General features: G+C 47.4%; 1 protein-coding gene across 1 annotated transcript; it reads left to right on the top strand.

Annotated features, from left to right (window-relative positions):
• Positions 1-116: 116 nt before the first annotated feature.
• LOC138487473 (nicotinamide N-methyltransferase-like) lies at positions 117-27,383 on the top strand. Its single transcript, XM_069613993.1, has 3 exons — positions 117-333; positions 1,571-1,778; positions 26,822-27,383. Exons 1-3 carry the CDS (start codon positions 117-119, stop codon positions 27,249-27,251), a joined length of 855 nt encoding a protein of 284 aa, XP_069470094.1. The 3' UTR covers positions 27,252-27,383.
• The last annotated feature ends 396 nt before the right edge of the window (positions 27,384-27,779 follow it).

Genomic DNA, 27,779 nt, shown 5'->3' with positions numbered 1-27,779 from the left:
TGGCATCGCGTTAGAACGGGAAATGCGCCCGGGGGCCATCTTTAAAAACACAATCCATTGCAATCCTCCCAAACCACCACTGCTACAGAGGAGAGACCAGGGTCTATCTATTGAAAATGTCCAAGGCTACCAGAAAATCAAACACCCGCCTGCGCAAAAAGCATTTTTCTAACGACAAACTCAACATGCTGGTGGACACCCTTGCCGCCCATGCAGAGGAGATCAACCAGCAGAACCTGAAAAGGGAGGTGCAGCAGCGAAAAAAGGAGATCTGGGAGGAGGTAGCGCGCAACGTCTCGGCAGTCTGCACCACCCTACGGACAGTCAAAGACTGTAATAAAAGGTGGGATGACGTCCACCTCAGGGTACGGAACATCCTGGCCAGCAATAGGAGGGAGGCCATGGCCACAGACGGGGGTCCCCACTCACCTGCAAAACGTTCACGCTGGGAGGAGACGTGCAGTACCTTCATACAAATGGGTCCATCGAGGGCTTCGGGGAGATGGAGACGGGTGCTGCAACATCTGGAGATGGAGGTGAGTGACCCTGCAGATCCCAGTAGGGGAAACCATGATGTAGCACAAGTGATGTGGAAGAGAGTCTAGGCAAGGCAATGCATGTCCCAACACACACATAAACATATCCTTGTCCAGATGGAGGCCCAAACCCTGCCACACTAAAATGCATGCTGAGTGCCAATCCCATTACCAACACACAGCCAACATACAAGGACCGTGCCCATGTAATACATCACACAAACCCCAATACAACGGCATGCCACCTGCCTGTCATGACCCTTGCCCCTGGCCCTCACTGGCAAGTCAGCCTTCTAGTTAGGGCCAGGTCAAAGTCCTTAAAACCTCATCCAAGACTCTCTTGGAGTCATTCCTGGCTGATAACCATCATGAAGACCAACATTAGAATGGGACTATTTACTTGGGACTATTTAACTGGGGGGGGGGGGTTCAGCCAACATGGAGGCACACACAAGGCTCAGTTACAAGGAACTGAACTATGCGGTCTAGTCTTTTGGGTGTGGCAGGCCTGGGACTACTTTACCTGGACTACTTTGGGTGTGGCAGGCCTGGGATTATTTTACCTGGACTAATTTACCTGAGACTATTTAAACCGCACCCAAACAGCAGAACATGCTTTGCGTTATTCTGGGTGGCATACAAGAGATTCAGGTGAACCAGTAGTTCTGTTGTGTAGGGTTAGGATCGGTTAGGAAAGATTAACTATGGACTAATTGTTTTCTTCCCTGATAAATATTTGATGGGATATATCTTCTTTTATTTTTTTCTCTTTTTTGCCAATATCTTTTTCATATACAAAATGCGAATAAGATTGATGTCCGGTGCCTTGCATTAGAACCATGCTGGGCATTCCATGGTTCAGCTGTGTCATGAACAGGTTAGACGGCTATCACCTGCATGTTTATGGTGGAGGTTAATAGACATAATATTTAAGGCAAGCCCATGCTGTATTTATTGTATTGTATTCAGTATACCTGCACCATTCCAGCATAAACAGGTGGTGATTGTTCAACTTGAACTCTTTTCTAAACCAGGTGGTGTGAAAGGGGAAACCCTGATTGATATGGGTGCCGGACCCTGCACTATCCAACTTCTCTCAGCCGCAAACTCCTTCAACGAGATCATTGTGGCAGATTACACAGAGCGCAACTGCCGGGAGCTGGAGAAATGGTGGAAAAATGAACCAGGAGCATTTGATTTTACTGCGTTTGCGAAACGAGTTTGTGAGATGGAAGGCAACAGGTATGAGCTTTTGTAGTGAGCCACCATTCGGTTCTTTTTTTTGTAGCTCAAGATGACTCATGTTGGTAATGTAGTCTGCTTCTGTCAATCATTGGAAATGATAATCTACGAAATAAGGATATTAAAAGTCATCAAAGTGTACTGTGCTATTGTGAGGGACTGCCATCTGGCAAGTGTGTAGAAGCCCTGACTTTATTGAGTTTTAATGATTAATAAAATGATGCACTCACTCCATCTCAGAAAGGATGATCTGCTACCATGATCTCGCTTTTCATAAACTTCATGACAAAAGCATAGTGTAACACCTGTACCCTGCTGTACCAGTACCCTGATCTGCAGCACCTGCTCTCCAGTGACACAGAGCAGGTTCATGGGTCACAGGTGCCCATTTGACAGATGGAGTGACAATCAAGTCATTTCAGTGCAGGGATTTTATTTAAGAAATGCAACCCATGTTCCCAAAACCACAAAACTATCCTGGTGGCAGTCGTAAACTTTTAACCATAAAACTATCCTGGTGGCAGTCGTAAACTTTAAATATAAGCCATACCTGAGTTTAACGTATGGTGGCTAGTATCTCTCATAATTATCCAAGTCACATCAATATGATATCATATATGTATCAGTACAGTGAGCCCAGCTCAACTGTGGAAGGGTCATGCGTATTTTGGTCAGACAGCCTGGTCCTGCCAAGTGACAGGGCAGGAGATTGGGTGACTATGACTCTTGCTTGATCCTTTGTGGGGTTGGGTTACACCTCTGAACCGATCCTTTGTGGGGTTGGGTAACACCTCTGAACAGTTTCAGGCTCTTTAACACTTTACAGGTTGGATGGGGATGGAGAAATTACTCAAACATCAATAATTCAACTGCCTCAGGAAGTTGGCAAAAGAAGAATGTCTGTTTTAATATCAATTATCTAAAACAGGGAGTACAACGGACATCATCCAATGTCTGACAGTAAGGTCCCGTTCGTATTTCATAAAAAACATGATTGTATAGTAAAGATTTGTCATCAGTGACATCATCCTACATGGCAAACTAAGAAACTTGTGGAGGGCTGTGGTTGGATAACAAGAAACATCTAGGTATATTTTCTTTGAGGGTTGGTGTTGTGAATGGATCTTTACTGTCAGACGAACAACTCTGCCAACCCCTAGTGCAAGTCATTGTGAGCGTCATAAAATATACAATGTATTATTGGGTCTCTAAACTATGGGGCTCTTTGGCACGTGGCCCTTTATAATTGATTGGTACGCATGTGCCCTTCTGGAATATTCCACTCTTTCGCAGCATGCATGCTGGTACCCCAGGTGCCAGTGGGTCAGGCTTGACCATGCCTTGTCACCCAATTAGCACATCATCCATCATCACTCGCGCTGTCTGCCATGAGAATAGTCTTTGTACTTGGCCTTGTAAAATAGCACTGCTCCTGGGGAATAAAAGGGAGTGTGGGTGCGACTTTATCTTCTAGTCTTGGTGTAGCCTGCCCAACTCTTATTTCCATCTAGGTCAGGTGATTGGAGACCACGTTTCGAGCTTCTCCTCTGTATTTAATGGTATTAAACAAATAGAACTTGGCACCCAACGTCCTTCCGCTGCACCTTAACAGGAGCACAGCTTCTCGCCTTTTCGTACATTGTATCATTCCATTATAATTGACTAGTTTATTGGCTGCTTCACACCTTGACATTTAGCCAAGTAGGCCTCTTAATGCTCCTTGTATTCTCAGCTGAGTTTAACTTGCTACGCCACACTTTTCCAGCCTTCTAGTCACAGGGTCCAGTTTGCTCAAATACTATGTAGAACTTCCAGATTCCTATGCTTATATATACCTTGGCACATCGCTGCAACCTATTCACTACATATAGCCAGCCTTATGATTACTTTGTCTACTTGCGTTACTTGATCTGTACAATTATAAAATGATTGTAATTTTCTTCCATGCTTCCTTACACGTGTGATCTTCATTTCGCAAGTGAACGTTTACTCGATTCTTACTTCATCATCAGATTCTATATGGTCTATACATCTTTTCTCTTGACATCTCTTCTGAGGTGCGTCCCTTTCTTTAAGTGACATCACCAATCTCTTCTTTCATCCGTCTTCACGTGCTCTTCAGGGATCTTTCCCAAAAGGCTGTCAGTTCTTCGTGGATACATAAAGAAAGGTTTTCTCAATGGATACTTTGCTGCAAAGGCTGCTCATGTTATAGGCATCATTACAGGTGCCTTGCTTGTCACTATTTCCGGTTCCCAAAATACAGGCCTTTTAGGGGCGGCACTTCCGGTAGAGGCTTTTGGCTCCTCCTCTACAGCTCTCTCCAGCAAGCCAGCCTCCCAGCAGGAGCTAGACAGGGAAACAGGAATCAAAGTGCATACCCATCCCAAAAGAACTAGCCTCACACCATGGTGCTGCATACCAAAAGGGCCTTTGATGTTATTGACAAGGGAAGGGGCGGAGTTAGTGCAGGCAGAGGCCGTAGCAGCTGGTGACATTTTTAATTGGGAGGGCGTAACTATTTGCCATGAATCTGTGTGAATGACCAAACATAGTGAGGGTACCCTATTCAACCAAGAAGGATTCTGTGGGAGAGCCCTGGCTCTCCAAGATGGATTCAGGGCATATCCCCTCAACTCCTTTGAGAATTCTTTTAAATAATGAGTGAAAATGGTGCATTTGTAAAGCAGAAGTCTTGCGAAAAACGTGATAAAAAGCCTTTTAATTTAAAGTCAATTTGCAGCATAGCATCAAAAACGCCAGTAGATGCCATATCACTGACAGTGCACAGAAGCTTTTTACCCACACAATATGCTAGTATGCTTCCAGTGAAAGAAGACATTTTTTTGCTGGCTCTGCCTAATTATTCCAGTAATTCCACTTTATGAGAACATGTCCATGATAGCACAAGAACACTGATGTTGCTCTTACTGATAATACTTGAATGTCACTGTAAAAAGACATGTCCATGCTGCCTGGGCCAATATATACAAGTAGCCTCAGGTAATATAAAGTAATCAAAAGTGGTATTGTGGCCCGCTGTGCAAAACTCATGTTGTTTTTGTCTATAATGACAATAATGTGGGTAAGAAAACATTTCCACTGTTCCCACATAATAACAGCCATAATGGCTTTACCTGTCATGCACTAAATTCATGGTCAGGAACACATGGAATTCTGCCTGCACCAGTGGATGCAAGTAGCCCTTAATGCCATGGATGTCAAACAGTTAACAGCTATATCTATTGTTTCTTAATTAATTTTATTCTACAAAATAATCACTTTCACTAGAGATGTTTTGAATGTGGAGGAGAAATAAGTGCTGGACAAAGCCTTCTCTGTTGTACAGTTAGATGTAGCAGAGATCATCGGTGGTGAACGAGGACCAGATGGCAGATAGGCAGTCAGGGATGATGGAGGGTGCATAACGGTTGGCAGGGAGTTTGAAAAAGAGCTGTGTGTCATCTGTGTAACACTGGAAGTTGGAAGAGAAAGAGGAGATGAGCCGTGCAATCAGAGCAGGGTAGATATTTAAGAGCCAGGGCGAGAGGATAGAACCCTGGGGGACTCCAGAGGTGGAGAGGGAAGTTGGAGAGGAGATTGTGCTCAGGATGACCTGGGAAGAGCCATCAGTAAGGAAGGGTGTCAGGCAGTCCAGTGCCCGTTCCGAGATACCAAGGATATCATGGAACGTTTGTATGAGGATGGAATGGTTGACTGTGTCAAAGGCAGAGGAGAGATTGTGAAGGATGAGGACAGCTGGGAAGTTGGAGTCCAGAGATGCAAGCATTTCTTCACGGGTGTTCAGAAGAGCAGTTTCCATACCTCTGGATGCTCGGAATCCAGATTGATGGTCGTGGAGACCACCAACAAGTTCAGTGTGTGAGTTGAGTTGGGGCAAAACCAACTTCTCCAGCAGTTTCCCTAGGAAGGGGGTGATGAAAATACGGCTTCAGTTGGCTGGGCATGTAGGATCTGATTGAAGGACGCACAAAGGAGTGCTTAAGGGGTCAGGGAAAAATACCTGTGACAAAAGAGTGATTGCATAAATCAGCATGAGCAGGTCCTGGATGAGCGGGGGGAAACCTGCTTAGAAGAGGCCTTCATGGAGTGGACAACTCTGGTACCTTCTTCAGGGGTGAAGGCGGTGAAGGAGGATAGAGAAGGGTAGGGGGTGGAGGTGAGGGGGTGTGGAATGGGTTATGGGGAGAGTAGCAAGAGTGGTAAGGATGTCCTGGGTTTTGGAGGCAAAGAGGGAGTCCAATGCATTGCAGAGGGACTGGGAGGGAGAAGGGGAGGAGGAGACTTAGGGGGGGTTGGCTAGTTCCATGCAGATCTGCAAAAGTTCAACCATGTTTTTGGATGCACCGGAAACCCATGCCTGAAAGTGGGCTCTTTACTTGGCACGGATGGAGTGTCTGTATTGACTTTGGATCAGGCGGCAGGCCAGTTTGTCAGAGGATGAGCCTGAAGTTTTCCACTTCCGTTCTGCTGCCCTGGACTTACGTTTCAGGGCCGCAATTACGGTGTCATACCAGGAGTTATGCTTGGAGGCAGGTTTCAGGTGGACCCTCGTGACTGGGGCAAGTATGTCAAGAGAATTGGTTGATGGAAAGGTGGAGGTTGCTGAGGGCAGAGTCAGAGGTGGAGTAAGAAATGGAGGGTCAGGAGGGGATGAAGGAGGACGTGAAGGCAACCACAGACCCTTGTTTCATCAGGTGGATGTTAACGAACAAGGTTGGTGGGACTTTCTGGGGGGTGTTCAAGGGGCCAAGGGGAATCAAGTGGGAGGAGAGTAGAGAAAGGTCAGACCAGGAGAGAGAGGTGGCGAGGTTGCAGAGCTCCTGCTCGATTACCATGTAGTAGCCTGGATGGTGTTGAAGGTGCACAAACTAGTATCAAGGCATTTTGGAGATGCAGGGAGTGCCAGGGGTCACTTCCTCGGTACTGGGTTTGCTGCAGGTCTCAATCCATGGCTCCATGACAAGACAAGTCCTTTTGTTCTTGTTAGGCGATCCTCTGCACACCAGGCCACTACACATCAGAACACTGCTCACATTCCCCCAACATCTCCTCCCAAGCTTCGAGGCTCAGGTGATTCGGTGAACCCACAGAACCGAAAACTCCGTACCAGCTTTAGTGTACGGGCTCGATTACAACCCTTTCTGCATTGGCAATTGCCTTGGAGATCTTATAGCAGAAGAGGCGGCGTTACGTCTTCACGGCGGTCATGTGATACACTGTGGCGTTCCTCACGTGATCTTGGTGGACGTCACATGACCCAGAGAAGTCACATGCCCCAGGGACACACAGTATAAAGGCCTGAGAGACAGAACGCTCATTGCTTCTCAGCTGGCTTCAGACCCTGCTTGGCGTTACTACTTGCTCCTTGCTACCTTGACCACGGAACTCTACCTCGGACTCCCTCGGACACCCCTTTGTACCTTTGCTTGGAACTGTTTACCTGTTGCCGGATTTTGGACTTCACTTCGACTCGTCTTTGGATCATCCCTTGGTGCCTTGCTGAACTTCTACGCCATTTCCCTTCTTGGGATTCAAGTCAAGCCCTCTTTCCTACAGGTGGCTACCCCCACATCCACGCTAACCTGCGGTTCTACCACTACAGGGACGAACCTCTCCACTAGGTTACCTGGGTCTCCCTCACACCAGATAGGTAAGACACTTTAGATCCTTTTGTTTACCTGATTGTATTGTGATTGCCTGGTACTTAACCTAGTTCCCTCTTGACAGCAGCATTGGTGTTCCAGAGGCTCCGTGGATCTGGGAAGACATCTCTCACCTGTGGCCTCAAAGGTCGCACAGCGGGTTACTTTTAAAGTTCCCCTGTGCGTCACTTGGGGACAGAGGTCTCATCGGTCTACACGACACTCAAGTCAGAACAGACTGAGAAGCCGTTTAGTCGTGTTTGACGATGTAGGGATCCACGGAAGAACCTATAGCTGCCTTAGTCCAGGCAATTACAGTATTAAGGGCAGATATGGCCCCTGCGAACACAGTGATCCACCAAAGGTTGGATTCCATACAGAGTGTTCAGCATTCCCTTCCTGCAGATCCTGAGTTTGGAGATGCCAGCTCCACCACTACACCCCCTCGCTTGGCTACTTCTACAGTCCCAACTCCGATGATCCTCCCAACTCCTTCCCCCCTGGCTGCTCCTGAACGCTATCAAGTTGACCCCAAGAAATTCAGAACCTTTGTTAATCAGTGTAAGTTACATTTCTTATGCAGACCTTTGGCTTTTCCTACTTCCACTGCTAAAGCCGCCTTTGCCCTTTCCCATTTAGCCGGGACAGCTGCCGCTTGGGATAATCCCCTGCTAGAGACTAATAGCCCAGTCCTTTATGACTTTGATCTATTGGTTCTAGAAATGTCTCGTGTATTCGATACCCGACACAAGGCACAGTCTAGGGATTTGGAGTTGTTAGAATTGACTCAGGGTAGAAGGACACTGATAGACTACATTACCCGGTTCAATCAACTAGTTGCGGAAACATCATGGCCAGAAAACAAGTGGGCGGTGGTCTTTTATAGGGGGTTGAGTAACACCATGAAAGATGCTTTAGCAGTGATCCCTTCTATGCCTACTCAGTATCAAGAATTGGTTGATCTCGTCCTGCAAGTAGATGAACGACGATCGGAGCGTAGAGCTGAATTGGGGGTCTCTTCCCATCCTACTCTTGCTAGTACTCCTGCTTCCAGTACTGAAGAACCTATGCAAGTGGGAGGTTTACGTAGTCGTATTACAACATCTGAGAGAGAACGTAGAAGGGTGGATAATGCATGCTTTTATTGTGGCACCACTGGACATTTTGTGAAAGAGTGTCCTCGACGTCCCCAGAAGAGCCAGGTTTTTTGGACGGCTCGACCTTAGATCCGGAGAACAGGTCGAGTGTCCCGTCATCTTCTCCGGGTACCCCTCTTGCCTTTGCTCGTGTCCAACCCATCTCTGTTAAGGCTACTCTATGTCCCTCTACAGGCCTCCTTCATGCAGTCAATATCATCATTGATTCGGGTGCCACTGGTAATTACATAGATATAGGTTTGGCCCATTCCTTCAACCTACCTCTAGTGGTAAAAACACGACCGGAACATGTCCAAGCCATAGACGGCTCTGCGTTAATTTCAGGTCCTGTGAGACACCAAACTGCACCCCTCTTGTTGAACATACAAGAAATTCATACAGAGACTTTAAGTTTTGATTTGATTACCACACCTCAATTCGGTATCATATTAGGGATTCCATGGTTACGTGAACACAATCCACTGATCAATTGGCAGTCAGGCACTGTACTCTTCGAGTCCGAAGTCTGTCAGAATTATTGTCTCCCGGTCCATCAAGCCCCTGACACACCTTCTCGGGTCTTGGGAGCCTTAGCTCAACTCACACTGACTGTTGACGATCCAGAGATTGTGCATTCACATACTGTTGGGGGGTTGGTGTCTGGGATCCCGCCTGAATACAAAGCATTCAAATCAGTTTTCGATCGGGGCTCTCCCGAAGTACTTCCTCCACATAGACCATATGACTGCCCAATCGAATTACTTCCTGATTCCACTATTCCTTCGGGCAGGATCTATTATTTGTCCCCTTCGGAGGAACAAGCATTGAAAGAGTATGTACAGAACGCCCTACGTTTAGGACACATCCGCCCCTCCACTTCACCAGCGGCAAGTCCTATTTTCTTTGTACCCAAGAAGGAGGGGGATTTACATCCTTGTGTGGATTATCGGCGTCTTAACGCTATCACAAAAAAAGATAGATATCCTATCCCGTTAATCACCCCACTTCTAGACCATTTAACACATGCTTCCATTTTCACCAAGCTTGACCTGCGTGGCGCATACAATTTAGTACGCGTTCGCGAGGGAGACGAGTGGAAAACTGCTTTCTGTACGCGTTACGGCTTGTACGAATATCTAGTCATGCCCTTTGGCCTATGTAATGCCCCGGCCACATTCCAACGATTCATGAATGACATATTCAGGGATATTCTGGATGTTTACATGGTTGTGTACGTGGACGACATCTTAATCTTTTCTCATGATCTTGAGGACCATGTAAAGCATGTCCGAGAAGTACTATTCCGTTTGAGAGAACATTCCTTATTCGCCAAACCTGAGAAATGTCAGTTCCATAAAACTTCTGTTGAGTTTCTGGGTTTCCACATCACCCCTGGGGCGTTATCCATGAACGAATCTAAGGTCAAAGCAGTATTAGATTGGCCAGTACCTCAAACACTCAAGTCCTTGCAGGCCTTTTTGGGATTTGCCAACTTTTATAGACGTTTCATTTCTTCCTTTTCCACAATTGTTGCGCCGCTCACGGCTCTGACTAGTCCTCAGGCACCCTATCATTGGCAGAGGGAACATCAGGAGGCTTTTGAGGCTTTGAAGACCGCCTTTACTACCGCACCGGTACTCCAACACCACAATCCTGACCTTCCGTTCATAGTTGAGGCGGATGCCTCTTCCTTTGCTCTCGGGGCGGTACTGTCTCAAACGTGTCCTACTACAGGCAAATTACATCCAGTGGCATACCATTCCCGTAAGTTTTTTAGTACTGAGTCTCATTACACCGTTACGGAGAAAGAACTCTTGGCTGTCATGGATGCTTTCCGTGTTTGGCGTCATCATCTTCTGGGGGCTAAACACTCCATCACAGTATACTCAGATCATCGGAATTTACAGGATCTGGCTTCTCTGAAGTGCATTAATAGCAGACAGGTCCGATGGCATCTTTTCTTTTCCGCTTTTGATTTTCATATTAAGCATCGTCCTGGCACTTCACATGGGAAAGCAGATGCCTTGTCACGTTCCCCGGGGGGGGTCCAATTGCCTACGTTCCCTGACACCGTTCTCGGGAAGAGTCATGTGATATGTCTCTGTACACCCTCATTGTCACTTTTAGACTCGGTCCGATCCTGGACTAGCAATCATTCTGATCAGTTGCGAGAATGGGATCCGGTGTATTCTGATGGATTGCCTTTTGTACATGAACGCCTGTTCCTCCCCACACCTGACACTCGTAATCTGGCCCTGGAGTGGTCTCATGATGCTCCCTTTAATGCTCATCCCGGACAGGAGCGCACTTTAGATCTTCTCAAGCGTTGGTGTTGGTGGCCCTCTATGAAGCGCAATGTAGAGTGTTATGTCAATTCGTGCGCAGTATGTGCTCAGGCTAAACATCGAAGGGGTCGACCGGTTGGGTTGTTACTTCCGCTTCCGGTACCTCCTAGGCCCTGGCATGCGTTGACTATGGATTTCGTTACTGATCTCCCCAAGTCGAAAGGCTTTGATTCCATCTGGGTAGTGGTGGACACGTTCACTAAAATGGCTCGTTTTGTCCCTTGTAAAGGCATTCCTTCGGCCCCTGTCTTGGCGGATTTGTTTTTTGAACATGTGTTCATGCTATTCGGCCTCCCTTCGGTCATTATATCCGATCGAGGTTCACAGTTCACCTCTCGGTTCTGGAGATCGTTGACGAAATTATTGGGCATTGATACCAGGTATTCGTCGGCCTACCATCCCGAGACCGATGGGCAGACCGAAAGGACGAATCAATCCATGGACCAGTACCTTCGCTGCCTTATATTGCAACATCAGACCTCTTGGTTGGCCGTTTTACGGCTTGCGGAGTTCGCGTATAATAATGCGGCTCATTCAGCTACTGGTTATTCTCCTTTTTGCGCCCTCTACGGCCAACATCCCAAGGTCTTGCCGGTCCCTGATGTTTCTAGTTCTTCGAATCCTGCGGCCACGACATGTCTTAGGGATCTATCTGCTGTACATGCTAGTACCGTGGTTCATCTCACCGAAGCAAAGGCTTCTATGAAGGCCCATGTGGATGGCAAACGTCGTGCTGCTCCCCCTCTGGTGGTGGGTTCTAGGGTCTGGTTGTCTTCGCGTCATCTTCGCCTAGTGGGTTGTCGGAAGTTGTTACCTCGCTTTGTCGGCCCGTATGTGATCTCTCAGGTTGTGAATCCGGTGGCTTTTCGTCTAGTGCTTCCCAGTTCTTGGCGTATCCATCCTGTGTTTCATGTCTCCCTCCTCAAACCTTGTCCTGACTCTGTCCGTCTTCGAACCCCTGTTGCGCCGGTGTCCTTGACCTCTCCTGATGTTTTTGAGGTGTCGGCCATTTTGGGTTCCAGATGGTTTAGGGGTAGGCTCCAATATCTGGTGGATTGGAAGGGTTACGGCCCGGAGGAGCGTTCTTGGGTTTCCGCCCCTGATCTGAACGCCCCTCGGTTAGTAGCCCGCTTCCATAGGGATCATCCGTCCTGCCCACGGGGTCGTGGGCCGTTGGGGAGGGGCTATGTTAGGCGATCCTCTGCACACCAGGCCACTACACATCAGAACACTGCTAACATTCCCCCAACATCTCCTCCCAAGCTTCGAGGCTCAGGTGATTCGGTGAACCCACAGAACCGAAAACTCCGTACCAGCTTTAGTGTACGGGCTCGATTACAACCCTTTCTGCATTGGCAATTGCCTTGGAGATCTTATAGCAGAAGAGGCGGCGTTACGTCTTCACGGCGGTCATGTGATACACTGTGGCGTTCCTCACGTGATCTTGGTGGACGTCACATGACCCAGAGAAGTCACATGACCCAGGGACACACAGTTTAAAGGCCTGAGAGACAGAACGCTCATTGCTTCTCAGCTGGCTTCAGACCCTGTTTGGCGTTACTACTTGCTCCTTGCTACCTTGACCACGGAACTCTACCTCGGACTCCCTCGGACACCCCTTTGTACCTTTGCTTGGAACTGTTTACCTGTTGCCGGATTTTGGACTTCACTTCGACTCGTCTTTGGATCATCCCTTGGTGCCTTGCTGAACTTCTACGCCATTTCCCTTCTTGGGATTCAAGTCAAGCCCTCTTTCCTACAGGTGGCTACCCCCACATCCACGCTAACCTGCTGTTCTACCACTACAGGGACCGCCACATCATCTGAGTCTCGAACCTCTCCACTAGGTTACCTGGGTCTCCCTAACACCAGATAGGTAAGACACTTTAGATCCTTTTGTTTACCTGATTGTATTGTGATTGCCTGGTACTTAACCTAGTTCCCTCTTGACAGCAGCATCGGTGTTCCAGAGGCTCCGTGGATCTGGGAAGACATCTCTCACCTGTGGCCTCAAAGGTCGCACAGCGGGTTACTATTAAAGTTCCCCTGTGCGTCACTTGGGGACAGAGGTCTCATCGGTCTACACGACACTCAAGTCAGAACAGTTCTGTACTCCCACTTCAGGAAGTCTGGCTGGCACCAATAGGGGATACTTCAACTACAGTTACAGCAGCATGATTCTATTGCAGCCAGTAGAGAGGGTTTGGTCTAGAGCAGCTTACCCACTCTGTTCCCTGTGGATGGTTAGGGGACAGAGCTCTTGTTTGCCTTCTGTCCTCACCTTTACGGCAGAGGACTTTGAAGTAGCCAATACTTCCAAAAGAGGTCAAGAGAATTCTTCTTGTTATAAAAGCCCACAATGAAATCAAAGAATATGGCAGTACCCTCTCCTTTTAAAAGCAAAATGCCACAGGCGATTCATCCAAAGCAAACCTGCTGTGATGGGTCCAATCCATGTTGTTTTAACAAGGGCATCTTGCATCATTATATCATACTCAGAGTCTGCAGGAAATGAAGGGCGCAGCAAAAGGAATAGAGCCCTAACTGAAACCAGGATGGTGGCACCCTTCTCCTGTCCTACCTCTCCCCTCTGGCTACTCTGAATCTACCCTGTCCCATGCCTGCAGATTTCCAGGGAACTCCAGTGAAGGGCACCATGGTGTAAACATAGTTTTTGTTATTTCAGTACTGCCTTTGAAGCAATGGTTCTCAGGATATCTACTGGGGAATCTCCTGTGCCCTGAGGGGAAGGTGTTAACATTCCCTGAGGCTGTTGTTCCACATGGCTGTAGTGGAGACTCTCGGACTAGACACCAATTCACATAAGTCTTGCCATAGCTGCACTTGCTCACATAGCTGACACTGTGTTAAATCAAATTGCAGTGGCTGTTGCCTTGAGTGCTCATATGACTCATTGTGCCACAACTAAAACCAAAAAATGTGATGGGTGGAAGGTTTTGAATATTAAAGTTACTCACTGTAGTGACTAGAGTCCTCATAGTCCTTAGTTCCCTTTCCTCCATCCTTGTGGCCCTCTCCCAACATGGGGATGGTACCGGAACCTTTGGCAGCAAAACATTGAAATTCCCCTTTAAATTTAGTATAGCGTGCATGGGAACGCCCCAGAGACCCTGCCCTCCAGCGCATCACCTAAATCCCCTTTTAACACATTGGATGCTTTAATACCTGGCTATGCTTAATATTTTATCCCCTTCCATACAGCAGGGGAAGTGGGTTGGACGTATGGAGGAAAGGGGAATAAGGACTATAAGTACTCTAGTCACCACAGTGAGTAACTTATTCATACGTCCCATCCCCTTTCCTCCATCCTTGTGGGTGATTCCATCGAACAACACCATAGGGTGGAGCTGTGACAACCTGCCTCATACTTAAGAAGAAGCAAACTGGTTTGTCAGAACCACCTGACTGAACTCTGCATCCCGCCTGGAGCTGGTGTCCAGGGAATAATGCTTAGAGACCGCAGACGGTGTAGCCCATGTAGCCGCCCTACTGATGACATCCCAAGAAGCATGTCTTTGAAAGGCAACCACCGTGGCTTTAGCTCTGACCGCATGGGCAGTAATCCCCAAGGGAACTGGCTTTCCCATGGCTTTTGAGGGTCTCCAAGATGGCCTGGACCATCCATCGTGCAATAGAAGCTTTGGAATCCTGGCTACGGGGAGACATGCCCCCAAAGGTGATGAACAGCACCTCAGACTTCCTGAAGGATTTCGTCTGAGAGAGATAGAACTTGAGCATTCTCTTATGGTCCAGGGAATGCAAAGCCCTTTCCGCCTCTGACTGCGGGTTCGGAAAGAACACCGGCAGACAGATTTTCTGATTCAAATGGAATGGAGAGACCAACTCGGGCAAGAGGTTTGGGTGAGTGCGTAAAATGACCTTTGCGCACCGAAGTGAGAGCCACAAATAGCACTGCTTATAGTGTCACAAGCCAGATGTCCACTGAGGCCATCGGCTCGAAGGGCTTGCACTGCAAGGCCGCAAGAACCACATTAAGGGACCAGACCAGATGCAGCCTATGTACCGGAGGAAAGAGCCTGGACAGCCCTTTGTGGTGGGTCTTAACCACCGGAATGGGTACTGAAAAAATGTGCTCTGGAGAAGTCCTGTAGTCCCCAACGGCTGATAGGTGCGGCAGGTATCGACCTGAATGTCGAAACAGGCCAGATCTGCAGGAAAAAGCCAGCATGTCATCCAGGGAGCAGGTGAGGGGGTCCAGCCCCTTGTCATGAGCCCAGTGGAAAAATCTAGTCCACTTGCTCTTGTACTGAGTTTGTAGGCGGCCTGTATGATGTCCCAGTTGTCCTCCGAGAACTGAGCTTGGTGCAGTCTCAGCTGGTCAGCAACCAGGCCGCTACGGCCAGCCTGGCTGGGTCTGGGTGCTCCATTGCCCTGCCCCGCTGTGCTAGGTAGCCCCTACTGGGGATCAGAAGATGGGCAAGCCCCTGGCAGCACAACTGCAGCAGATCCGAGAACAAAGCCTTTGACGGCCAGTGGGGGCCGATCAGGAAGAGCCTGCAAACCACCAATGCCCGAAACATAAAAAGGGTCTGCTGGAGCAACGGAGGAGAAGGAAATGCATAGCACCTTCAGCTGTGGCAGCAGAGCTGGAATGCATCCCCCAGAGACCCCTGACCCCGTCCTGCCCATGAAGCAAACCGGGGGCGCTTGGAATTCAGAGGGGATGTGAATAAGTCCAGATCCAGAAAACCCTGCCTCTGGAACAGGGGGAGAAAACTGTTGATGTGTAACTCCCATTTGAAGGTGTTGAAACACAAGCAGCTGAGCTGGTCCGCTTCCACATTGTTGCCCCACAGGAGAGGAAATCCAAATCCCCCCCATTGCCAGATTGACACCGCCTCCATGCATAGGGGAGAGGAACGAGTGCCACCCTGCTTGTTCAAGTAAAACATTGTTGTGGAACTGTCGGTCCTGACCAGAACCGCCCTGTCCTTGATGAGCGGCAGAAAGGTCCTGAGAGCCAGGTCCACTGCCATGAGTTTAAGAAAATGAATATGCAGGAGGGACTCCACCCTGGACCATGCACCATGAATCGAGTACCCCCCAGACCGTGAGTGAGGTATCCGTCACCACCACCAGAGAGGTCTATGGTAGGGTAGAGGAGGCCCCCACTGCCACATTGCAGTCAACAGCCACCAGCGAAGAGGAGGGACAGGGAAATTGGAATCCAGGCTGACTGCAACCCCGTTTCCTGGCCCCAACTGGCCACCAGGTGGATCTGGAGGCACCTCATCTTGTGATGGCCGGGCCGAACCATGAGCACCCATGATGCCACCAGGCCCAGAAGGTGCTGGAACCATCATGCTGAGGTGGTCAAATTGGCCAGGAAGTGCCCTATCGACCCTGTGGAGGGACAGGAGCCTCTCAGGCATGGGGAACAACTGCTGCACTGCTTTTTCCATGCGCACTCCAAGGAACACCAGGTCCTGGGCGGGAGTCAGCTGCGACTTCTGCTGGTTGAGGGAGAACCCCAGTTGGTGAGGAATATCTGCCAGACATTGATAAGAGTGTACCTGAAGGAGCTATCCCTCACCAGCCAGTCATCCAGATAGGGGTACAAATGATGGCCCTCCAGGTGGAGGAGACAAGCAACTACGTGCATTAGCTTTGTGAACACACGAGGAGCCGAATTGAGGCTGAAAGGCAGCACCTTGTACCGGAAGTGGTATGACATAATCGTGAGTCTCAGAACTTTCTGATGCGACTGGTAGATGGGGACTTGAAGGTACGAATCCTTGAAGTGTAGGGAACACATCCAGTCCCCTGCACATAGAGACTTGGCTATGACACTTATGACACTTTCACCCAGCACTTGCCGCCGTAATAACACAGCCTACTGCCTTCTACGAGCAGCAGGCTGCGTTATTACGATGGGTGCTGGATGTTATAGAGCACCTCTAACACCCAGCACCCGCGGTAATAACGCAGCCTGCTGCTCGTAGAAGAGGCCTTCTATGAGCAGCAGGGTGCCTTATTACGGCGGGTGCTGGATGTTAGAGAGCACCCGCTGTAATAACGCAGCCCACTGCTCATAGAAGGCAGCAGGCTGCATACTTGCCAACATTCTGTGACCAAAAAGATGTAGGATTTTTCAAGTTTCATTAATAATAATTTGCATAACAATTACATCACATCAAAATACAAAACATACATTGTTGGCACCATTGAAGCATTCTAAAATACACAACCCACCAGGCAGCACATGGAAAGATGTTCAAATGACTGTATAATTCTGAATGGTACGTTAACACCAAATTCAATTAACTTCACAGAAGGTAATCACACAGAGCTGGTAGGTAACGTTTGCCACTGCTCTGTAGCAGCAGCCTGGGCAATACATATGTATTCCTGCAGTGCAAAATGAATAACTGAACAGCATAAAGACTAATACCCTCCTCAGTATGATAGGCAGATGCGGTGTGATGGTGGTACGCTGTGCCACTTGCCTTCACTGGTGGTTCACCTAAGGGTTGTACCGTCAACAGTGCAGGGCAGAGTCATGTAGCTGTCAGGTCAGTGGATTGGTCTGAGCCCAATCAAAGTAATCACCTACCAGCCCACTGCATAGACTACTTCAGAGGTACTTAGAAATAATTTCTGCATTCTTGCTAATTCTATATCTTGGGGTACAACTAATTCTGGTGACATTCAATATTAGTACAAAATTGCTAATCAAATTAGTTCATTTGCTAATCAAAAACATGTTACTTAGCAAAATCTGCTAATCAATTTCTGAAAACTAATTTATGCCTTGCCCATGATCTCTTGCCACAGCTCCTGGTTTGCAGCGACTAGGAGGGCGTCGGCATTGGCCTTCCGGAAGTGCAGCCCGGAGTTGAGGTATTAAGGCTTGTCAAAGGACTCAAGGGCTTTATCCTCCTTGGAAAGACAACTGGAGGCGGCCCCTGCCGAAAAAGAAAAAGGTGATGACTTGGAATACAAAGATGCAAGGAGAACTGGTTCCCCATCCAAACTCCTGAACCGGCCGTCCAATTTCTTGTTCACCTGGGAGTTTGCCCTGGGCTTCTCCCAGACCTTCCTCGCTGCCTGCAGGCCATCTTTCTGAAGGGGAATGCCCCAACAACTCATGGCATGCTGGACCAGAACCTCTGCCAGGGACTCCCAAGAGCACTGCAAGGCCCTGAAGACGGTCATGAAATGTCTTCACTGACACTGAAGGCTCTTCGTCTTAGGTGTCGTCATCTCCATCATCACCCCCCCTTTTTTCCAGATGGAGGGGAGTCTGGGTCCTGGGAGACAGTAGCCATAGGGGTCCCCCACTGGTCTGAACACGAAGGTAGCTGTGAATCCATAGGCGACTGCAGGGAGACGTTGGTGGTAGAGGAGGAGAGGGCTCTGAAGTACTGGCAGGAGCTTGACCAGAGGAGGAACGGGCAGTGGCATCGGCAACGCCGGAGGAACAGGTAGAGGGCCCAGAGGTGGAGGCCTAGGACGCATGGCCTGTGGGATCAGCTCCTTGATGATGCCCTTAAGAAGCCCTGTCATCTGTGGGCAGTGCATAAGGAGGAGGAAGCGCTGAAAGAAGGGATTCTTGCACACCGTCAGAACGCGAGTGGCACAGCCCTCAGCTGCGCCTGGCCTCCTTTTTTGATCAAAGAATCTAGGAATCTACGAGCCTGAGACAGGAGCCTGGGACATGCAGCCGTGTATCAAGGACCCGCAAGAGGACCCGAATCTGAATCCAAGATGGCCACCGGCATCGCAGGTACTGCTACATGCTTGTCTGCCATCTTTGGGCATGGCACCATGCCCTGGAATGGAGGGTAGAGAGGCCCAGCACCACTTGCTGCCTCAGACATGGAAGAGTCCTCATACACTAAGGCAGGAGCGTCTACCTCAGAGATGGCTCCGGTAGGCTCCTAACCCTCAGCCCACAGGCCGGTAGGCAAATCGCCTTGCAAAACGACCTCTGAGGTGGCACCAGTAGGCAGAGCACCCTCAGCTATGCACCGGTAGTAATTTTGGATCGTTCTCTGAACTGACTCTTGGAGGTAGAACATGACAATCCTTTGCCCCCTGGGGCAGAAGAGAAGGACATACTGGATTGCCCCTCTGTGGACCACCCAGAAGAACCCCTGGGCCCCTCAGCTTGGGAGCCGGTGAACCTGACATCCTTAGGTATGTCAAGTGAATGACCGGAAGAGCTCCATGGCCCCTCGGCTTATGTGCCGGTAGCATTAACAGCATCAGGTCTACCAGAGCCAGAATCCAAGGTCCCCTTCCCGGTGGAAACCCCCAGGAAGGAGTATCTGTGCTGAGGGCCCTTGCTAAACAATTAACCTACCTTGTCTTGACGTGGGGTTCTAGTAACAAACTCTTTCAGATCACCCAAAGGAGAAGAATGGAAAATCTCTCTCCAGCGGGAAGGACAATTCTTCAAGGCCCAGTTACCGACCGCTATGTAGGCCGCGCACGCGTCCCAGTGGTAGTCGGGCCCCATGCACACAAGACAGAGTGTATGGGTGTCCAAGGCCGGGAACGAGCGACCATAGGATGCACATCTCGTGAAGCCTCCTAAAGCTGACATGTGCTGATGGAGGCAAGGCACTGAAGGGAGGTGAAGAAGATTTAAAAAACAAAGAACAGGGAGCATGCGGAAAAGCTAAAAAAGTCTCCACACCTAGCTTCCAGGTCTGACACAATCCGTGCAGAAAAAGGGAATGAGATGAGGCGCCAGAGGGAAGGGTCTCAGGGGTGTTCCCAATCCCGAGGCCGTGACCCCACTCGTGGTGTTACATTTAAAGGGTAAGCTCAATTTTTCACTGTCAAGGGTTCCAGTGCCGTCCCCATGTTGGTGGACGTCCACAAGGATGGAGGAAAGGGGACGGGAGGTATGAGTATGATCTTTACCACTGGAATATCTATGTGTAACATTCCATTCAACATTTATTAGCTCATCTGACAGAAAGTGACCAGCCATATGCCAATCAGTATTGGACACGTCACCAACAGGAGCAGCCCATTCTAAACTGCTATGCCACACCACCTTTCCACAGAAGCACAAGAGACCCGAGACATGTTGGGCCTCATTGTTGGGGTTGTTGTGGTCTCTTGCCACAGGGATTTGATCAAGAAGGTTGAGCTAGACTGTCCGTTTTGGGATGGGACAAAGCAGATTTTCATGTACTCTTTCCCCTTTCTTTAATGGCTTGGTAGACTGAAGAATGTCAGAGGCCACAAGTAATTATAACCTTACAGAAATCACTTCTTATGTTTTACCATTCCACAACAAGGCATGGCTTATATTTAATGATGTATGTGCTAGTCTGGATAAAGCATCCAATTATTACAATTTAGGCCGCGTGCAGAATAATAAAAGCCATCCCTGTCTGCAGGAACGTTGAGTCCTAGCAGCCGCCAGGGAAGTAAATGTAACCTTTGAACCTACCCTCTTCCACTACATAGCTGGGATGAGGGTGCCTGTAGGCTGTCTCACCAAAGGTGCATGTGTGCCCTATAATTTTGGCATAGAGCATTTATGAAATGGGGTTCTGATTAGCAATCCTCCCTTTCAGCAACAGAATTACCCACATAGTTTTATGTAAATAAAATTAATAAAATCACAGGCTATCCCACCCTCACCAGATGGTGATTCATTCGCAATGTTGTTGCCTCAAGGGTGGACATTCAGCTGCCCTTCGCCTCCCTCTTCCTGCCACTCTGTTGCCTGTATCCACTGTCCATGCACTGCAGTATCACAATTTGCAGGACACTGATTCCACACCTGATGCTGATGTCACTGGGGAATGTAAGGGCTCCTAAATCAGGTAGGAGGCTTCCCTGTGACCCAGGCACCCCAGCCTCCTAACACACTCTTCACATAATTTGGGGAAGACTAAGCCTGATGGAGTACCAACCAGAGCATATGTCAGCCATAGCACAAGAACAACTTAGCCACTCACAGGAAATATGTGGCATTATGCAGGGTGCATCAAGGAGGGTGTCACCCACTGTGGAGAGAAAGAGGAAGGACATGGCATATGATGCTGATGTCAACACTGTAGCTGGGCAGAGGGTGCATGAATTGGCTGAGTCAGTCTATAGAAGTAATGAGGCCATGCTGAAGGCCATTACCCCCACTCTACAGCATACCGGAAGGGTGACTCGCTCAGATCCATAGGAGCAATGCCATCAAAGGGATCACACACATTTAGTGAATGCAATTGCACAGAGATTGGTTTTGGGATGAGGGTGGTGGGTCGGAATGAGCATTGGGGATGAAGGTGGTAGGTGGCCATGGTTCTTGGGTACGAGGGGGTGGGGGTGGATATGTACCTGTTGGAAAAAAATTATATCATTCCCCATCTCCTATTGGGGCTGAATGTCGGCTGGAATTGGGTTTGTGGACAGTCTGGACGTCAATTACACTTTTGGGTGCATTTGGGTCCAACTATGGTTTCATTGTAATATCCTGGATGCGGTTACCTACACCTGAGAGCTGGAGGTAACTGCACTGATCACCACCAGATGTTTGGCAGTATTTGGCAGGTATTTAGCTTTGTAATACTGTGGAATTAGCATTTACTTATTTGGGGCAAATTCCTCCAGAGGAGTTATTTAGCACTGGAGGAATTACTTGATTTTGTGTTGCGTGTAGTTTGACTGCATGGCAAAAGTAGCTACAGTTCCATTACCACCCGATTTGAAATGAGGCCTAAGATACTTTATTGGTATGACAATATATTTTGTTTTTCAGCATATCAGCATGTTCATATTGTTTATGAACTGGTTACATGCATAGAGATATTTGACTTTTCTCACTGTTATTTGTCATGATTGCACCAGGATAATGCAAAGTTGTTTTTGTCCTGTTTCACCTGCAATGACTTGCTTATTCTGCTAGAATGTGGGGACTTCAGTTTCCCAAATGTCTTTGTATCCAGGAGGGCGCAGGAGTAAATGTCTCTAATTCTTTTTTGTTGTTGTAATACAGCCAATTATGGCTTTTATACAATCTTGCTATAATCAACAACCATCACATAATATATATTCACAATGTTTAAAAACATGATAATCACTTCTCTAAATTAACTAATATTGTGTACACTTCAATTACTCATTCGATTCTTTACCTAAGAAACCATCCTTAGATCACTGATTGATTTAAGTAAGATCTCAAATGTAACTCCAAATTTAGTAAAATGATATATGAGTGCACGATTATTTCCAGCCAAGATCAAGTTCCGTAAAGTAAAGAGTTCAAATACTGCCTTTTACCCTCATCCCTCCCACACACCATGCATGTGTAGCCATACTTCGAAGATTTGCTAATTCTGGAATGTGCATAATCAAGTCCTGATTCCCAGAAAGTTTTCCTATGGGATGCTGCCATTATAAAACACTTATGTGAGTCAGGCCCTAAATGTCTGTCTGTTTCCAAGTGAGAGGTCATGCATACCCCAAATGTTCGCTCAATCTTACTTAAGGCTAGTCTTGGGCCTAAAATATCCCGATTATTTACTAAATTAAATTTCAACCTCAGGTAAGATTGTCAAAAGAAACGAATTAGGGAAAGAACGTATGTATTTTCCAGGTAGATTCGGTGCAAGTCTACCATTAATGTAGTCCCTTGTGGTCTTGGTAGCTAGGGTTACCCACTCTTGTTCATTGCCCAAATTATCAATATGTACCTTTAGCATTTTATTATAACAGCTCCATGAAAGCTCCATCATACTTATTCCTAGTTTAGTCATCCAAGATAAGCCTATAGTCAACATTTTAGTACATAAATATCTGCTTACAATATTTCATAAAATGTTGTGTTTCTAACTGCAAGCCTCTCAGCCATCGCGGTTCAGCAGCCTTAGCCAATTTCCCAAAATACCTTGCATGCTGAGTAAGTAGTAACGCAGCGGCTAAATGAATATTCAATGCACACCGCAAGTACTCAACCGGTAGGTGACTGCAGAGCTTCATTACGGGTATTATTAATAGTTAAAAAGTATTGGGGACAAAAAGAATCCTTGTTTTAGACCAGTAGTTGTTCTTATTGATGAAGTAACATTACCCCTAGCATGAATACGTACCCTTACAGAGGTGTTCTGATATAGACCACTAATGATATTAGGCAGCCCTCACAGGAGACCCCAATCATCCAACTTCTTCAACAGCATATACTGATTAACTGTGTCAAAAGCTGCACTGAAATCCATGTATCCAACATAACGTTTCTGTTGCCTACGTCTCTAGGCCCTTCAATGATAGCCGTAAGCATCACTAGATTATCAATGGTCGAACAACCTTTAGGGAATCCAAGTTGGTTAAAAGGTGGCACTGATATGGCCCTCACCCATTCAGTTATTTCCGCCGGTAAAGTTCTGGCAAAAATGTTTGTGGCTGCGGCCAACATTGCTAATATAGGGTAACTATTAGGGGCATTTTGAGGTCCTTATTTGTTAACTGGTACCACTGTGTGCTGAGTCCATGTCCTTGTATAATTCATTTATTACTGATGGCTAGTAAAAGATGATAGAGAACAGCTCCCTGTTTATCCCCATTAACTTGTATCAATGCATTACAGATTCCATCTGGACCAGGCACTCTAGAGTCTTTCCTTTTTTTATAAATTGACTTACATCTTTCTCAATATGTTTTAAATGCCATTGAGGGATAAACCGCACTTATGAGTAACCCACCTTTAGGTCAACCCATACCTCCTTGTTTTGCTTTTATTTCTATATGATTCCTACCAACACACACTCAGTCTACTGCCCATGTCTCCTGCAGAGCAACACTAATGTAATCTCCCAAAATGCTCTAAATTCCCCCTTCTTCTCCATAACGCCTGTGACCTTTAGTGTTCCAACAAAGAAGTAATGACTTTGTGTTAAGCTCAGCGGATAGCGTGTGGCAGGACCACCCATGCTAGCCAAGCCCAATCAGCTACCTCCGGTTTTGATGTGTTCTCTGTCTGTGTTATCTTATAGTAGGTTTTCCTAACCCCCTCTATATTCATCTTTGGCTCTTCCCTCTCCTTCTCTCCTCACATCATACAACCTGGCCTAGAAGGCCCATTTTCAGCTACACCTCCTCAGAGGCATTCTCCTCTTCCTCACCTCCCCCCCAGAAACTCAATGTTTCCAGAGCTCTGGTTCTCTCCACACTTGACTACTGCAATTGCCTATTCCTCAATCTCCCTAACTCTCCACTGCACCCCCTGCAACTAATCCAGAATAGGACTGCAAGACTTATCATTGGCCTCAAGACAAGGGACCACATCTCCCCAGCCCTCAGATCTCTCCACTGGCCCCCCGATTGCTGTGAGGATCAAATTCAAGAAGCTCTGCATAATCCTCAAGGCATTCTAGGGCCTGGGACAACGCCATACCCAACTCTCACTTCCGAAATACCTCCCGGCTAGAGCCCTTAACTCACCTAGCTCTCACTCTCTGCAAATAAAACGCAGAGAATAGGGGGTAGACTTCCCTCCTCGCAGGTGCCTCCCTCTGGAATGGCCTCCCTGCCTGTCTCAGACTTAAGCCAGATCTCCTTATGTTCCTTGAAGCTCCTCAAGACTTTCCCTTTCTCTTCTTCCTTCCCCCTCCTTCTCCCATGATAATGTCCCCTCTGCCAGAGACTGGTGGCCCGGTTCATCTAGAGTACTACAGGGCACCAGGCCCTCCCCTTTCCAGTCTACCTTTGCACTTACTCTCGCATCCCCCGTAACCCTTATCCTGCACTTGCCCTCAGAGCCCCCCCTGCCACACTTAGCTGGTTGGCTTTCACACTGTGTAGCCATCCAGCCCCTTTACTTGCACTTGTTGTGGACCCTCTTCATTCCCTTCTTCCCCCTGCCCCTGTTCACCTGGGCTCCCTGGAACTACCTTCTTATGGGCCCTCTAGCCAGTTCCTGCACTTGCCCACCTACCTTTCCCCTTGCACTTCTCGCTGGTGCACTTGCACAATCTGAATGTTGCAAGGTCTGTTACGATCGCTATTGTCATCCTTCCTGTCCCCTCCATCCTGCCTTTCTGTGCCTCGAAACACTTGTGTATAGGTGCATTACCAATGAACAATAAATAAAAATAAATACAATAAAGCATTCATAATTGTTTGCTCAGCAGGTGAAAAATTCCTGTGAGTAAGTCAGCTTCTGACTAAAAATATATCCTCGCCCCCGCTAATGTTTCTTCTTCCATCTTGCCCACCAAACTGATGTCACTGGAGTACATTAGAAGTTGAAGGATATGCAGAATACATGGGCAGGGAATTAACTATGGCAGCATACATTGCATAAAACACCAAGAACATTAACGTGGCAGAGAAAGAACCAAAGTACCCCCATCTTTTAGATAGAACACTGTAAAAGTCTTCATTCCTAAAAACGGAATCCTGACACTAAAATTGCAGTGTACAAACATCAAGCTTCACAGTGTTTTGACAGAAGCCCAGGCATCAAGGTCATTTCATTCGAAATCACACTAGATAACGTTTCTTAGAAGCACACAGTTTGCAATTATTAAGTTAATTAGTTTCTATTGGTAACAGCAAGGAAGCATAGATAGCTTTGATCCTCAGGTGCTAATAGCTACCATGCCAAATGATCTCATAATGAATAAACGCATAGTGTTCTCTGTGATTCCTGAACAATAGTTCACACGGGGCAGGATAGCACAAAATTCAATTAATAGATGAAAATGAGTTCTGATCAGTGGTCTCTTACCACGTGATCTGAACAGTGATAATTTATTCCAGCGCCAACTAGATAGCACACCTGTTACTCTCTTGGTGCATACAGACACAGTGACGACTTGCCAAGGCTACAAACAAGTTGGTAGATAAGGTCTCAGGCCTTGGAATGAGAAGGGAGTAACTTCTTCAAATTAGATGATGGCAGCCCTTTCATCTCTCATTCCTCACCACACGCCCCCTGGCACATTGAAGTAACCGTGCGAAATGTTTTAGCCTAAAAAACACCCAGATAGGGTGGTGAGCACAATTGTGTTTAAAACAATTGTGCATTGACAAACAAGTTGACTAGAAAGGATATTTTATCTATGTTCTCCTTTCTTTTTAAAAAATACCCAAAGAAAAAATAAAAAAGGTTTTTAAACTGCTAAGTTTGACAATACTGAGCAGAGAATACGAATAAAGACACATTTCATCAGCAATGTATTTGTCACACATATTGTTAAGTTTGTGAAGAAACCATTGATGAATAACGTGAGATAGGGCCAGCTTCTCTCCCTATCCCCAACCCTAGATAAGCGGCTCGTCAGCGCAACCTAGGGATAGTAACATCACAAGGGTTTAGGAAGAAATATTGGGGGGCAAGGTAGTTGCAGGCTACATGGTTGGTAGAAATATATGAATAACTCTCCAAATTGCTTAAGCCTGTGAGGGGGCTATAGCCCTTTGTCTTTTGGTTGTAGACCTGGATAGAAGCTCAAGTGCTACAACCAAAAGCTGGCTAGCCACGAGTCCTGACAGTCCCGACATTATCAAAGCCCCGGATCTTTTCCAAACGTAGCAACACCCCTTAGGGTATTTAAGCAGGGCCTAGTGATGTGCTCTTCTCTGAAAAGGGCTCTTTCCGGGACATCATTTCTACCCTTGTTTCACCCTTAAATCTGCAGATGTACTTTTGGATTAAGGTGTGGTTTCCTGTGTCTTTTTATAACATTTGAATGTGGAGTGTGCTGCTTGCATGAATCACTTGTCCCCTGAAAGTCCATTCCAGGAACGCTTACATCAGATGTTACAAACGTATGCGACCAGCGGTCCATTGCGCATTGCTCTGTGGCAAGTGTGAACAAATGCAAATCGTATCTCTAATCAAATATATGTTTGTCAGTGGTTTAATGCCAATTTCCCTTGTGTACCTTTGTTTTTAGGCAAACGTGGATTGAAATGGAAGAGAACCTGCGAAGAACCATCAAACAAGTTCTGAGGTGTGACATCACCAAATGCAACCCCTTGGCTCCGATAGTCTTGACCCCTGTAGACTGTCTACTCACCAATTTTTGTACCGAAAATGTGTGCACCGATGAGAAAAGCTTCTGCGAGTATCTGAAAAATATGACATCAGTGCTCAAACCTGGAGGACACTTGATACTGACGGCCCTCCTTGAATGCACCGTCAACATAATGGGAAAGCACAGGTTGCCATCTTTCCCCTTGACAGAAAGCTTTGCGAGAATAGCTCTCATTGACACAGGCTTTGCGATTAGGTATTTCAAGGTTCTCCCAAGCACTGATGACAGTCCTGAACCACTGACAGACCATACAGGCATACTGTTTGTATTGGCCCGCAAAGAACTGTAAATTCTGCTCCCCTAGCCTCGGCTTCCAGGTGTACTACATGGAGGATACGTTATCTGTACTTAACTAACATAATCATCCATGTATATAATTTAGAGGTTACTAGGGTTAGCTGCATTCTGATTGGCCCACTAGCTCCTGATATGCCCAGGTGCACTGAAATGTTCGGGTGAGCATAAGATGATTGTGTCTGAGCATGCAATGGTTGTGTGCATTGCTGGAAGCATTGGACACATGAGGCTGGACGTGGGCACTGGAAGCTGGGCCTGGGATAGGTTTACCTGATCATATGGCATTTCTGCCTAGACGTATGGTGGCAGTATCTATGAAGCTGCACTTGGCTTATGATGGACATGCATGACCACATCAGTATGTACTGGAAATGCAGAGCTGGGGAGGAACACAAACAAACGAGAATAGGCACCAGGTTGGGCATAACACGGTTTTACCCATGTATATGAAAATGATGCCAGGGCATGCAAGGATAAGTCTGGGCATATGATGGCTACACTTCACTTAAGATGGCAATCT

This window comes from Ambystoma mexicanum, chromosome 9 (genome assembly GCF_040938575.1).
Source record: "Ambystoma mexicanum isolate Mex_15411 chromosome 9, UKY_AmexF1_1, whole genome shotgun sequence".
Classification (NCBI taxonomy): domain Eukaryota; kingdom Metazoa; phylum Chordata; class Amphibia; order Caudata; family Ambystomatidae; genus Ambystoma; species Ambystoma mexicanum.
The sequence above is the reverse complement of the archived record's forward strand: the minus strand, read 5'-3'. Positions and strand labels throughout refer to the sequence as shown.

What these genes read in the sequence shown, in the direction of transcription:
- LOC138487473 (XM_069613993.1), top strand. Translation starts at nt 117, where the DNA reads ATGTCCAAGGCTACCAGAAAATCAAACACCCGCCTGCGCAAAAAGCAT. An exon ending in CCTACGGACAGTCAAAGACT is followed by an intron (nt 334 to 1,570) that starts GTAATAAAAGGT and finishes TTTCTAAACCAG; the next exon opens with GTGGTGTGAAAGGGGAAACC. An exon ending in TGTGAGATGGAAGGCAACAG is followed by an intron (nt 1,779 to 26,821) that starts GTATGAGCTTTT and finishes CTTTGTTTTTAG; the next exon opens with GCAAACGTGGATTGAAATGG.